The following is a 13,314-nucleotide window of genomic DNA, read 5'->3' on the forward strand; positions in this document are numbered from 1 at the left end:
GTGTCATCGATGATGATGTAGTTCTCTGGACAAGTGCAATCTTCGTCTTCCCAAGTTGCGGGAAATCCCATAAACACTCTTAGCTTCTTCTTCAGATCTTCATTCTTCTTTACTAGCGTTGCTATTTCCTCCTTATATCCATCGCGTGTAGACTTGAGTTCTTCCTCCAGTTCCGTGATCTTGGTCTTGGCCTTCTTCAGATCCATCATGCCTATGCACATCTGGTTCTCCTGGAGTCAAATGTGCTGGTTTAACTTCTGGATGAAAGCTGCAATTGATCTGTCCTTCCTGGTGGTGATCATCTCCCATTGCTCATCTAGGCGCCCACAAATCTGGTAGATAGTATCCTTAAGCTCCCTGTGGTAAACTTCTCCAATACGTCCGATGGTGATGTGGGCTGCCATGCTTTTTCCTAGACTCCAGGTTGGTGCATCAAAGGAAAACTCTATGGGCTCAGTGACGGGCATGAACGTCCTTCCTGGAACTTGAACTTGAATCATCCAGCGCTCCTCTTCAGGTAAAGCGGCGTTGCAGGTCCTGGTGAAGCTTGGTACTCCGATGTTCAGGTATCTCGTGACTTCCTTCAGGTGTCGTCCAAAAGGCGTATCTTCATCCGGTTGCGTGAACTTGTTCCTTGCATCCGCATCCTAAAAGAGAGTAAAAAAGACGAGGAGTCAGAAATGAGAAGAGAGAGAGTAGTGATCTAGGGCTTTAGCTTAGTGATCGTGTCCTACAGTCAGCGTGTGCTCTAATACCATCTTGTAGCGACTAGACCTCAAATAGTCTGATCTCTGTGCATCAGTGTCATCCCTGGATCAGTAATGCTGACACGCACAGTACTCGAAGGATTTATAACAGAGTAGCAAACACACACGTATTACATTGAATGTCTCAAAAGAGAGCTTATTACAAATAAATATGGCTTAAGGCCATCTAATAACGATAACAGCGGAAGGCTTGAAAGATAAGTGAGTCCATCAACTCCAGCGGCATCACTGAGTATAGAACCACGATCCTAAAGCATCTTACTCGGCGTCTGAAAAGTCTGCAACATGAATGTTCTAGCCCGAAAACGGGTCAGCACATGGAATATGCTAGCAAAGTAACACATAGAGAGCAATGAAAGAATAAAGCTATACTACATGCATATATGGCTTGGTGGAAAAGCTCTATGGTTAGAATTTTGCATAAAGCCAATTTTTCCCTACTACAAAGGAATAAATTTTATTTAACTATCATGGTGGTTGTTAAACATTGAGAATGGTTGACAGCATCCTCAATCCCAATTAAGTAACATCATCTTTAAACAAACACAACAAAATTAATTAAAAGTAACATGATGAGATTCACATGATAATCCAAGTACTAGATACTCAAAACATCCATAACCGGGGACATGGCTAATCATGATTAGTTTATACACTCTGCAGAGGTTGCGCACTTTTCCCCACACGACTCGATCTCCTCCGTTGGTTTTCTCGCACTACATGGTGTTTGAGAAACGGATGACCGAGACATAGTCTTTCAGAAGCGCTAGCACCTTACGATGGGTAGACCTCTACACCTACTTTCCCTTACATTTGCTAGTCTACCACTGTAAGAGTTCGCACGACTTAGTCAACTATGCTAGAGCCCATAATAGCATGTGGCTGCACATGGAAGTTTCTAGCATGAATAATCTTATGATCCCTTTGAGCCTGGATTGCGGTCGAAAAACAAACAGGCAATCCTGGAGTACCCAGGTACCTCAATCCACCCAGATGTGTATTAAAGTTGCCACCTTAAATAAACCATTAATTAACAATCTCACATCTGTCATGGATACACTCACCCAATTCACGTCTACTAGCATAGCATGGCATAATAAGCAAACGTAGAAATAACTCCCAAAGGTTTGATAATAAAACAGGTAATAGGTACTACCTCATCTACTTCCCAAAACCCACATATTAATCAGATCCTAACCATGCAATTGTTTGAGGGTAGATCTAATGCATAAAACTGGGTAATAAAGAAGTATGATCAAAGTGTTACTTGCCTTGCAGATGATCCGCGAAACCTAGGGATTCAAAGTAGCAAGCGGCGCAATCCGGGTACTCTATCGCAAACAAACAAGCATACAATAAGTACTCATCTAATGCATAGGTAAAACTCAAATAAGAGATCTAACCAGAAAGTTCAACTTAAGAACTCTGGTTTGCAAAAAGAATCAAATTGAACGAAGAAACAAAACTCAAACGGCGAAAGAAACAGGCTTCGTTTACTAATCTGGACCTAAGTCAAATTTTACAGTAGCAAAAACTTGTTTGAGTAGATTAATCGGAAAGAGGGTTTTGAGATGAAACTCTAGGCGCTTGAATCGCCTGATTCCGATAAACGAGTGAAAAGTTATACTAAGACAAAAATCAGATCAAAAATCGCGATCAGAAAAATCTCGAAATAAATCCGAGAAAAAAAAACGACGAACAGACTAACGAATGAACGTTCGTTATCTGGATCTAAACGATGAACGCGTTCCTTAAAATGGACGAATGAGCGAACGCTCGCTAATTAACCTAAACCAAAAAAACCGATCTTATAAAAACACGAATCTAAAAAAAACTGACGAAAACCGTCGAAAAACCGAACGGTTTTTCTAAAAAACGACGGCGTCGAGGTCAACCTCGGGGCGCGGGTCCGGCGGCGGCGGCGGCTCCGGCGAGGACGGCGGTGGTCGGCGGCGGCGGCGACGGGGTCCGGCGGTGGCGGCGGCGGCGGCGGCGGCGGCGCTAGGGTTAGGGTTTGGGGCGGCTCGGGTGGGCTGGCGGCGGCGGCCCGGGGCGCTTTATAAAGGCCCCGGCCAGGAGAGTCCTGGCCGATCCCGGCCCGTAGTGGGTTCGGAATTTTTTTTTAAATAATTTTCGCGCAGAAAAAGAAACGAAAGAAATACTAAACGGACTCCAAAAATCCCGAAATAAATTTTCCCCGGCTTCTAGAATCAAGCCGGTTTAGATGAACATTTATTTGGGGCCTAAATGTAATTTTGAAAAACACGCATTTCTCCTAAATTCAAATTAAATAGCAATAAAATCCAAAATAAAATCTTATTTGATTTTTTATTAAATTCTCAATATTTCTTTATTTTGGGAAAATCATTTTATTCCCTCTCTCATATTTATATAATTGAAGATAAAATAAATAAAATCAAATGATCCTATTTCCAAAATTTAAGAAAACTCAAATATGAAAATATCGAAACCCCCAACTCTCTTTGTGGGTCCTTGAGTTGCGTAGAATTTCTAGAATCGAGGCAAAATGCATTAAATATGATATGCAATAACGATCTATTTGTATAACATTCCAAATTGAAAATTTGGGATGTTACAAAATTTATATAACAAAATTTTTAAGCTAACTAAAGAACCACACAAAACAAAAGAAAGCTATATACCATCGCTCTTAAGAATTGAAGACTCATTGTCAGCGAGATTATTCCTATGATTGTGTGTAGAGTTTGTTTTGGAGTCGTCAAGATCTAGATCAGGGGTAGTAGCTAAAACAATACAATTCAAACAATCAAACAACATATTCTAAGCTGCATCAACACTCTTTTCATCAGCATTTGCACGAAACTGTCGGGCAATGAAAGATATCTAATCTTTGACCTGAAAAGTATAATTATATAATAAAAAAGAATGAAGTTAGTCAAAAGTACTTCCAAATACAAAACTAGATAGAAAAGGAAAGGACACAAATCAAAATAATTGTGAAAATAACAAAAAAGAAAAAACTTACAGATCTAGGGAGTAAACCACCAACAGTCTTGTCAAGTGGGCTCCTAAATTTGACAGACTCATGAGAAGAATCCAAGTGCTCTTCATAGCATCCAGCACAACCCATGGAATATAAAGTTCCAGAAATTTTCTTTACCTGAGAAAGCATTCAAACAAACACAAAAGGTGGCGTGATATTAGAAAATGAGTAAGTGGGAAAAGAGCAAAAGTACAATTTTTTTTAAAAAAATGAGCAAAGGAACAACTTACGTGGCGCAACCCATATTCCCTTGGTCCTTTGCAATCAAGATTTGCAAATTCTTTAACTAAAGAATTCTTCCATGCCTTGACCCTGGGCAAACCAGCAGGCACTCGTCGCAATCTGAAATCAAGGAAATCCAGGTAATAACACTGAAAGTATGAAAACACATAAAAGAAATAAGCACATTGGATTAGAATGTCAACAACAACAATGACAAAAAAAGTGAGCAGGAAAACTTACAGCCAGCACATAAATGCATCCCCCCAAAGTAGTGAAACCATCTTCTTTACCTGGTTTCTTGGGTTCTTTCTGGAACTTGCGAATATATGCCACAAACCAATCAAATACAAACTTTGACAAATCAAAATGCCCAGCCTCAGAAGGTTCGATCAGGATTCCCAAATATTTTGCAGTAGGGTATATGTTTGAATTTGGACAGAGAACAGTTGCAAAAGCGACAAGGAGAAATCACCTCATGAATTCATCATTAGAAATATCTGGTTTTAACAGCCTTGTTCCAAACCACTTGATTGAAGGCAATGATGGTTCACCAATGATATTCAGAAAGGCAGCCTTGGTACTATCACTATCAAATAGGACTTTCCTACCACCTAAAGGGAGACCGAACAAAAGATGGAAAGACTCTGGGCTCATAGGAATAACACCTTCACTCAAGACAATGTCACCAGTGGGAGTGTTGACACGATTAGCTACCCACTGGGCAAACCCTCTCGGGACAAATGTGCATTCAAAATCAAGCAGAAAGTTAAAACCATAATCTGTAACAACATCCTTCCTTGGAGGAGGTATTTTCTTGAGAAGCTTAGTAAAATAATGGTGATTACATCTGCTAGTGGCTCGCTTAGGAGGTAGTTGACCACGCTAACAAAGAAATAACAAGCAGGTGAAAAAAATGCAAAAAAAATCATGTGGCGTAAAAACTTCAAAAACATAAAGTACTCATGGAAAATGAAACTTACAACTTCATTAGGTTCAGAACCGCCATCCCTTTTAGATGAATAAAACTGCATCCACAAAAAATATAAATACACGTCAGACATACAAAAACAAAAATTCTCTAGGAAAACTCAGCATGTGGCACTAGTATAAAATGAACTATAAAAGAGAACTACAATGCAACAGAACTCACCATGTGGCGAAGGTTATGTAGGAAAGTCTCGACGTCAAACTGAGGATCGCCACCACCAACCTGCAAAAAATGAAACAAGAAAAGTTAAACCAGTATAAACAGCAAGAAAATGTAAAAATGGAGAAGAATGTAAGAAACAAAACAACTAAACATGATAAATAAGAATATCATAAAGAAAAAATAAATAAAGAATAGAATATGTACATTTAGGGAATCAAAACATCCATCATGAAATTGCGACTGTGACACTAGAGAATAATCTTCAGCAAAAGCATAGTAATCATCATCAGTGTCATCCAAGTTATGTATATCGCTAGCCATCTCCTGGATCAAAAATATAGTATCGACAAAGAAAATAATAGTTAGAATAGATAATTAATCCAAGGAAGCATCTATATGAAGATTACTGAATCAAATTGCATCCGAAAAGGTCAATTAAACACATAATTGAAGTGAGCTCTAACTAAAAACCAATGAAACATCATATAATTAAAATTTTTTGATTCAGTAGCACTAACATTACAGATATATTGCACATAAGCATATGTGCAGAAAGTATAACTAACAAAAACGCAAATGAACTAAACTATAAACAGAGACTACAATAACTAGAACTTGTAAATTGCATAAGGCATAGAATAAAACATGCACAAATTGTGTGTGAGCATAGAATAATTCAACAGTAACCCTGAAAATTCTGAACAAACTTCGGTAACCTCTTCTAAATGACAGCTCAAACCAAGTCCAACTTTAAATCACAAATCAAACTACTGAACCACATCTAAAAATACCTCACCAAAAGGTGCAGACAAATAATGCAGAGGTTTGTCATCAAACATTCAATTGACCTACAGGTAAAACACTCTTCATCTACAGCTGACTCCCATAAAAAATTGCATGGGATTGACCGAAATTGAACATTCACATTGTCCAGCCACAACACACACCTCAAACACGACCCGAATACTTCACCAAAGCGACAAAGACAAATTAATCAACCCTGGCATTAAACTACAGGCGGACTACATGTTTGGAACTACAGATCCATGATCAACCCTACAAATCATCATACAAACACTCTCAAAACGAGCACGCACCCCCGAAATCACGCAAATCAACCACTAGGGTTTCCCTGGCGCGTACAACGAAAGGCATGAGGGGCGCGCGAGAACAAGACAGCACAAAGAGCAAAAAATTAGCGGGGGATTCGGGGAGGAAAGACCAACCCTGGAGGTCCCTGGGGCAACTAGCTCTTTTGATGCCGGAATTGATCCGCCGAGAAGCGCAATGGTGGTGGCAGCAGTCGCGGCTGGAGACACAATGGCGACAGAAGCGGAGAAGAGCGCGCTAGGGGAGAAGAAAGAGGTATGGAAATTTGAATTTGGTTGACGTCAGAGGTTGGGGGTAATGTCCACAACCAGTTGACTCAAGCACGCCTCCAACGCCAGCCTCATAGAAACATAAAAAAAAGCTAGCACGAATCTCGAAGCACAAAAATAGACAGCTGCACTAAAAAAAGTGATAAGCCAAATTAAAGACATGGATTTAGAAAAAAACCTTCAAATCAATTGAAAAATTTATTTTTTTTCTACAAAATGTTTTTAAATAAGAAAACATAAAATCAGGTGAAAAAAGAATAATAATAAATAATAAATATAGGGTGGTACTGAACCAACTAATTGATATGATCTATAATCAAAAGATCAATAAAAAACAAGTTGACCACCCAAAAAATAATTAAAAATATAAAAATAAATAATCAAAAAGAAAAAACATTTAAACAAGAAGCATAAGTTAAAAGCATCAACAAAAATCTAAGTACAAGCATCATTTCAACCATACAGTTCCTTAAAACTTGACATATTAACCATCAAAAGATATACCGTTCGGTAATCCTTGCATCCAAAAGTATAAAGTCTGAACTTGGATACGTAGAGGCACCACTACCTCTATCATCAAACAGTCATCTAGACAACTAACCATAGAGTCATAGATAATTACACATAAAAAAGTTCGGGTTTCAACGATCTAAAGTTCAGACTCTAAACGCGCAACACTCCACCTGCATGAGCCGCTGGAACACAACAGAAACTGAGCGATCATTGCGTTCTTTGAATGTGATGAGCACAACATTGTCTTCACCCAAAGAAGCTGCTGATATGAACTCATTGAAACTTGTCTTCTCGAACATCATCCTCCCATCTTGTCTGCACAAAGTGTATGAAATGACGTGATGACGTGCACACCTTCATCCAGATATTCAAGAGTGACAGATGCACTTAGAGGGACATCCATGAATCTCTTCAAGCTTGACACAACAATTTTTGGAATTTTCTACAAAACAAACATGAAAATATAAACGAATTAATGTTATAAACTCAACTACATAAACAATTCATACTAATACTGATGGAGCTACTTAAAATGAAAAAAATAAAGAAATCTATAACTTCTAAACAGTTAAAACTTTCTTCCATCATGCTAGAAAATATAAAAAGCACATGTGAAAGCCTACATCAGATATATGCAAATCAAAATAATATCAGTACCGCTTATTTGCAACTTAAATCTAGTTGCATCAAAAAATAAAATAAAAAGACATGCATAAACAACAAGTTGATTATAAACAAAAACAAAAGATAAATTCAAAACTCATTATTAGAATTCTTTAATTATGCATCACGAAAGTTTCACATGCCACATACATAAATTGCACATAAAGAAGCTAAGCAAGAAGATCATGATATATCAACAATCAAGAACAAAACAAAGGTAATACCATAAATGGAACAAAAAACTTAGCATTGAAACCTAAAACTTGCCACATTTATAACTCACAAGAACAATAAATTCAACATATCAGAGAAAGATACGAACCATGATATTCTTGATTGTGTTAGTGGGAGTCATGACATGGATGAAAGGCACACACCGCAGGAAATTGCCCAACAAAAGACAATGGAGTAAGTAGCGGTTCTTATGGTAGTTGAACAACAACTTGCGCGGCAATACAACATAAATAGCATACTCATAATTGGCATCGGATAGGTTTTCAAAAGCTACAGAAAAACATCAAATAAATAGTCTTGCAACTTGATTAATTAAAATAACTAACATTCACGAAAGTTTCAAAAAACATTGAGATAACTTAAATAAGGCAGAGGGAGAATTCTTTCACCACCACGGTAGGTTTGGCTCTTCACATCAAAAGTCAGATGGTCCGGCGTAAACACAGATCTCCAGCACACAGGCCATAGTCATGGGTGAAGTCAAACCATGAACTACCAACAAACTTGCTGTAGTTTGCTCGGTGCTTGAATGTGGCTGGGTAAGTCCTGCTTTCAAACCTAAGAAGTTCAGGCTCCGCCTTCTTGAACTGCAGAGTCCTAGCCTCGTCTCTCTACTCCTCAATATACTCAGCTAAGACATTTCTCAGATTGCAGGGGATGTACTGCAAAACACAAGGAATATATAACTCAAATAAATCAACTCACAAGAATAAACAAACATATTTAATAATACTAAAAATTAACTAATAAACAAACATAAGTTGCAGACAAATAACATATCAACCAAGCACTTTACAGTTATAGCATGATGGTTTGCTGCCAAAAAACTAGCTAGCCAAAAGTTGGAATTCACACAAATTGGCAATACCAAGAACTTGCCAAACTATTGAAACCTTTTTTTGAGATAGGCAACACAAATCATAACCTAACAACTAGTAGCCAAGAAATATCAGCACAATGTCAAAACACTGGCATAACAATTATTCACACCAAGCCAATTATGCTAAGACTACACAATAATAATAACAAACAACTTAATAACACAAGCAACCCAACTAGAAATAACACACAATATAGTAAGCATGCGCCTAAAGCAATGATGATCAAGAACAACATCAAAGCTGACCATGTGTTGGCCAGCAAATGCAACTGGCACACACGGAGCACCCGGGAAACGATAAACAGGGCAGACCATGCCTGCAACAAAGAGAATGATTTTTTTGACAGATTAGTAACAAATACTATAAAATCATACTAACACTACTTACAAGAATGCTCATACAAATTGAATTCATCAACTTTTTAAACTACTCAGACACAAAACAAAGATATGAGCATTTGGGATAAAAAGATCAAACCTTATACACTGAAGTAAAAACTACCCTACTTCATATGACTATCAATGATTGTACACAAACCATAAACAAAAAAAAGAATGATCTTTTCAGAAAAAATCCCTTAAAACACATATGCAAAAAGAATATATAACTAAAAAGGCACTGCAAATCCTAAAAACTGCAGTATAGGACCTATGAGTGCATAAATATCACAATATCCTCCACAGAACAGGGGCGGATTGGAACATGAAAGAAGGGAAGTTCAGAAAACTCTAACAATCTAAGGCTAACAACTGCTACCACGAAATACTACACATGCAATCTAAGAAACCCTAGCACAAAGGCTCAAAAAGATGGGGCTATCATTCAGACAAAGGCTAAAAAATAGATGGGGCTAACATCCCACAAAGCATCAACATGCACAATGATTGGAACCAGAAAAAAAAGATCCTGGTAACTAAACATTAACAAAAAAACCCTACAAAACAGCGGGCTACAAGATCTACACTTCCAATTCGGCTTCAGTATGAGAAGCAGGAGGGGACTGGCAAACCCTAGCGAACGCATGCTCCCACAGACGAATCCCACTAGGCATCAAACTCTAAAACGTGAACTAGAACTAATCAAAAAGACTAGAGATTCGAGCATATACATACCTGAAAAAAGCAGATCTCCCCACGGATCCAAGCAGCGGGTCACTGAATCCGAGCACCAGCAAAAGAAACCTACAAAGCAGATCAAACCGATAAGCTTCAAGCAGATCCACAGAACAAAGAGGCACAAATCAGAGAGGAGGGAGAAGCAAAACACAAGAAAATCGACTAACCCTAGCCAGCGAGGGGAGAGCAGGAGACAGAGAGCAAAGAAAAAGGGACAGGGAGTGACTGAACCAGCCGAGAGTGAGGGAGAAGATAAGACACCACGCATGCGCTCCACCTTCCTAGTCGGGCTAGGCCTCGCACAGTAACGGGTCACACTTAATGGGTACGCCCGCAGACGAGGGAACCGATCCCAAAACACATCGACTGACCTAGAAAACAAACGCTCAGTCGGCGCAAATAGCCCAGCCCAACACCGTTTACACCAGCGGAAGAAAAACAAAAGCACGAATCACAAAGCACAATAAAACGGACCACAAATTGACTGACCACAACTCCAATAACCAGGCGATTGACATATAGCAATTGTGTTATTTTATTGACTGGTTTATGAAGAAAGTTACATGTCGTTCCTGTAGAAAAAAGGAAATAATCACTGTAAGTGCATCTAGTGTCCCTTAGTGATTTTGATGTATTGAAGACTTATAAGTTAAGGAACTAATACGTTTGTGAGTTTACACAGGTCTATAAGTTTATGAGGAGTTTGATATTTACAGTGAAAGTCGAGCCCTAAAAATGAATGTCTTCAACTGAAGACTTTGGCCTTCTGAAGATTTTGAAAGTGAAGAAATTGGTGTGACCGTGAAGACTCTATATTCATGCGAGGAATATGAAGCGTGAAGACTTTTGTTTTCTTAGTTTCGTTTTCTCTTTCTTGAGTCATAGGAAACACCGTACTATTAAAGCGGGTCGAGGAAAAACTAAGGAAAAGTTTCCAAGTGATGCTCATCTCAAAATCCTACACCTACCAATCCCTTCGAGTGAAGCCATTGAAAATCTCATACAGTTCAGTCAATTTTTTCAGTGACAGAGATGAAGTTCTTCTGGTCTATGAGGAATTTGTTCTGACTGAGGAGTTAGGAATTCGCCAGTGCGGATTGCCTACATGTGAGGAACATGATAGCCCTGAGGAATTTGAACCTCAAATTTCCAACTGTTGTTGTGCTATGTGCCAGCTGTCCCAAAATATCTTACCTACCTAATGGTGTAACATCCCAATTTTCAATTTGGATGTTATACATAGGTCATCATATGCATATCATATTTTATTTGTATTTTGTTTTGAGATCCTAAAAATTCTAAGCAACTCAAACAACCACAAAGAGAGTTGGGGATTTCACTATTTTCATATTTGAATTTTCTCAAATATTGAAAAGAGGATCAATTTTGGTTTTAATTATTTTTCTCTCCAAATATTTCAAATATCAAAATATATGAGAGGAGATAATATGACTTCTCCAAAATAAAAGAAATACTGGAGGAAAATATAAAAATCAAATAATTATTTTATTTGGATTTTTATTCGAGATTTATTCGAATTAGGAAAATATGCATTTTTTCAGAATTGCAATATTAGGCCAGAAAAATGTTCACTTTGTTCTAAATATTTTATTTAGACGGCAAAAATTGTTTTTGGCATTTTAAGAATTTTTTTTATGCTTATTTAGGATTTTTGTTTCAGCGGAATTATTTAAAAGAAAGTTGTGCCCGACTGGGCCAACGGCCCAGCCGAGCCGGGCCAGCCCAGCACCCCGCACCGCCTTCCACTCCGACTCGGGACAGAGTCCCGAGCCGAGCCGCCGCCGCCGCTGTGTCCCTTACGGACACCGCCACCGCCAACACCTCCCCCAAGCTATCCCCTCCCCCAAGCCGCCAGCCCCCCTTCCCTCCTTAAATACCGCCCGCCGCCGCCCTCCTCACCTCGTCCCGCACCCCGCCACCGCTAGCGCCGCCTGTCGCCACGACCGCCGCACGCCCGCCGCCCCGCGCTGCGGTGCTGCTGCTGCCGCCGCGCCGCGCCGCCTACCGTCGCCGCTGCCGCGCGCCGCTGCCTCGCCGCCTCGCCCTGCCTCGCCGGAGCCGCAGCTCGTCGGATCCGCCGCCATCGGTTTTTCTCGGTTTTAGGTAAAAATCATTTGATTTTTTTAAAACCCTAGATCGGTTTTTTTAGATCGGTTCTTTTTTTCGGTTTAGTTAATTAGCGAGCGTTCGCTCGTTAGTTCATTTTTAACGAACGTGTTCGCCCGTTCGTCTCTGTTAACGAATGTTCGCGCCGTAGTTTTTTCTTTTTATTTTCTTTTTCGTCTAGGGACCTATCCGCCATTATTTTATCGCAGATTAGCCCCTGAACTTCAAACTCTCGCAGTTTCTAAACCGTTTGTCCAAATCCAGTGAATCCAATGCCAAAATCTTCGTCTCGAATCCCTATTTCTAGTTAATCAACTTAAACATGGTTTTGAAAATTTAAAAGTTGGTTTCAAGCAGATTTGTTTTTGAAGTTCTTTTGACCGTAGTTTCAGTTCCGTAGCTCCGATTCAATTGATTCTTTTTGCAAACCGAAGTTCTTCAGTTGAGTTTTCAGTTTGGACTTTCTCATCTGAGTTTTACCCTTGCATCTATGCTTGAGTGCTTATGTATGCTATTGTTTGTTTGTGATAGAATTCCCAGAGTGCGAAGCGTGCTACTACGAGTCCCTAGGTTTTGCAGATCGTCAGCAAGGCAAGTAACACTTTGATCATACCCCTTATTACCCAGTTTTTATGCTTTAGTTTCAATCCTCAAACACTGCATGATTAGGATGTGTTTTAACATGTGGGTATTTGGGAAATAGATGATGAGGTAGAACCTATTGCCCTTTTATATCAAACCTTGGGAGTTACTTCTACGTTATGCTTATATTGCTATGCCATGCTCTTAGACGTGGTTTGGTTTGAGTGTATCCATGACAGATGTGAGATTGTTAATTAATGGTTAGCTTAACGTGGCTACTTAATACACATATGGGTGGATTGTTTGTGGGCGCCTGGGGATATACCAGTGTAGTCCTAGGAGATCCCGGGGTTACCTTGTGATCATCCTATGGTTCACCACCCAGGCTCAAAGGGATCATAAGATTATTCATGCTAGAAACTTCCATGTGCAGCCATAAGCTATTATGGGCTCTAGCATAGTTGAGTATGTTGCATGACCTCTTTCAGTGGTAGGCTAGCAGATGTAGGCGAAAGTAGGTGTAACTGTCTACCCAGAGTAAAGAGTTAATGCTTCTGAAAGACTATGTCTCGTTCATCCGTTTCTCAAACACCATGTAGTGCGAGAAATCCAACGGAGGAGATTGAGTCTTGTGGGGAAAAGTTCGCAAACCTCTA

The 13,314-nt window shown here is 39.4% G+C and overlaps 1 protein-coding gene across 2 annotated transcripts; it reads right to left on the reverse strand.

Annotated features, from left to right (window-relative positions):
• Positions 1-3,387: 3,387 nt before the first annotated feature.
• On the reverse strand, positions 3,388-10,286 carry LOC123111246 (uncharacterized). Of its 2 annotated transcripts, XR_006454319.1 has the most exons (10): positions 10,117-10,286; positions 9,947-10,015; positions 9,080-9,150; positions 8,042-8,615; positions 6,391-7,498; positions 5,369-5,488; positions 5,165-5,224; positions 4,023-5,039; positions 3,775-3,909; positions 3,388-3,644 (listed from the first exon to the last, which is right to left on the reverse strand). XR_006454319.1 is itself a non-coding variant. In XM_044532005.1 (9 exons), exons 6-9 carry the CDS (start codon positions 5,483-5,485, stop codon positions 4,483-4,485), a joined length of 636 nt encoding a protein of 211 aa, XP_044387940.1. In that variant the 5' UTR covers positions 5,486-5,488; positions 6,391-7,498; positions 8,042-8,615; positions 9,080-9,150; positions 9,947-10,015; positions 10,117-10,285; the 3' UTR covers positions 4,019-4,482. The 2 variants fall into 2 exon arrangements, 1 of the variants encoding a protein (XP_044387940.1); XM_044532005.1 differs by lacking the exons at positions 3,388-3,644; positions 3,775-3,909 and having other exon boundaries at positions 4,019-4,896; positions 4,995-5,039; positions 10,117-10,285.
• Positions 10,287-13,314: the final 3,028 nt, after the last annotated feature.

Source organism: Triticum aestivum, chromosome 5B, assembly GCF_018294505.1.
Source record: "Triticum aestivum cultivar Chinese Spring chromosome 5B, IWGSC CS RefSeq v2.1, whole genome shotgun sequence".
Lineage (NCBI taxonomy): Eukaryota > Viridiplantae > Streptophyta > Magnoliopsida > Poales > Poaceae > Triticum > Triticum aestivum.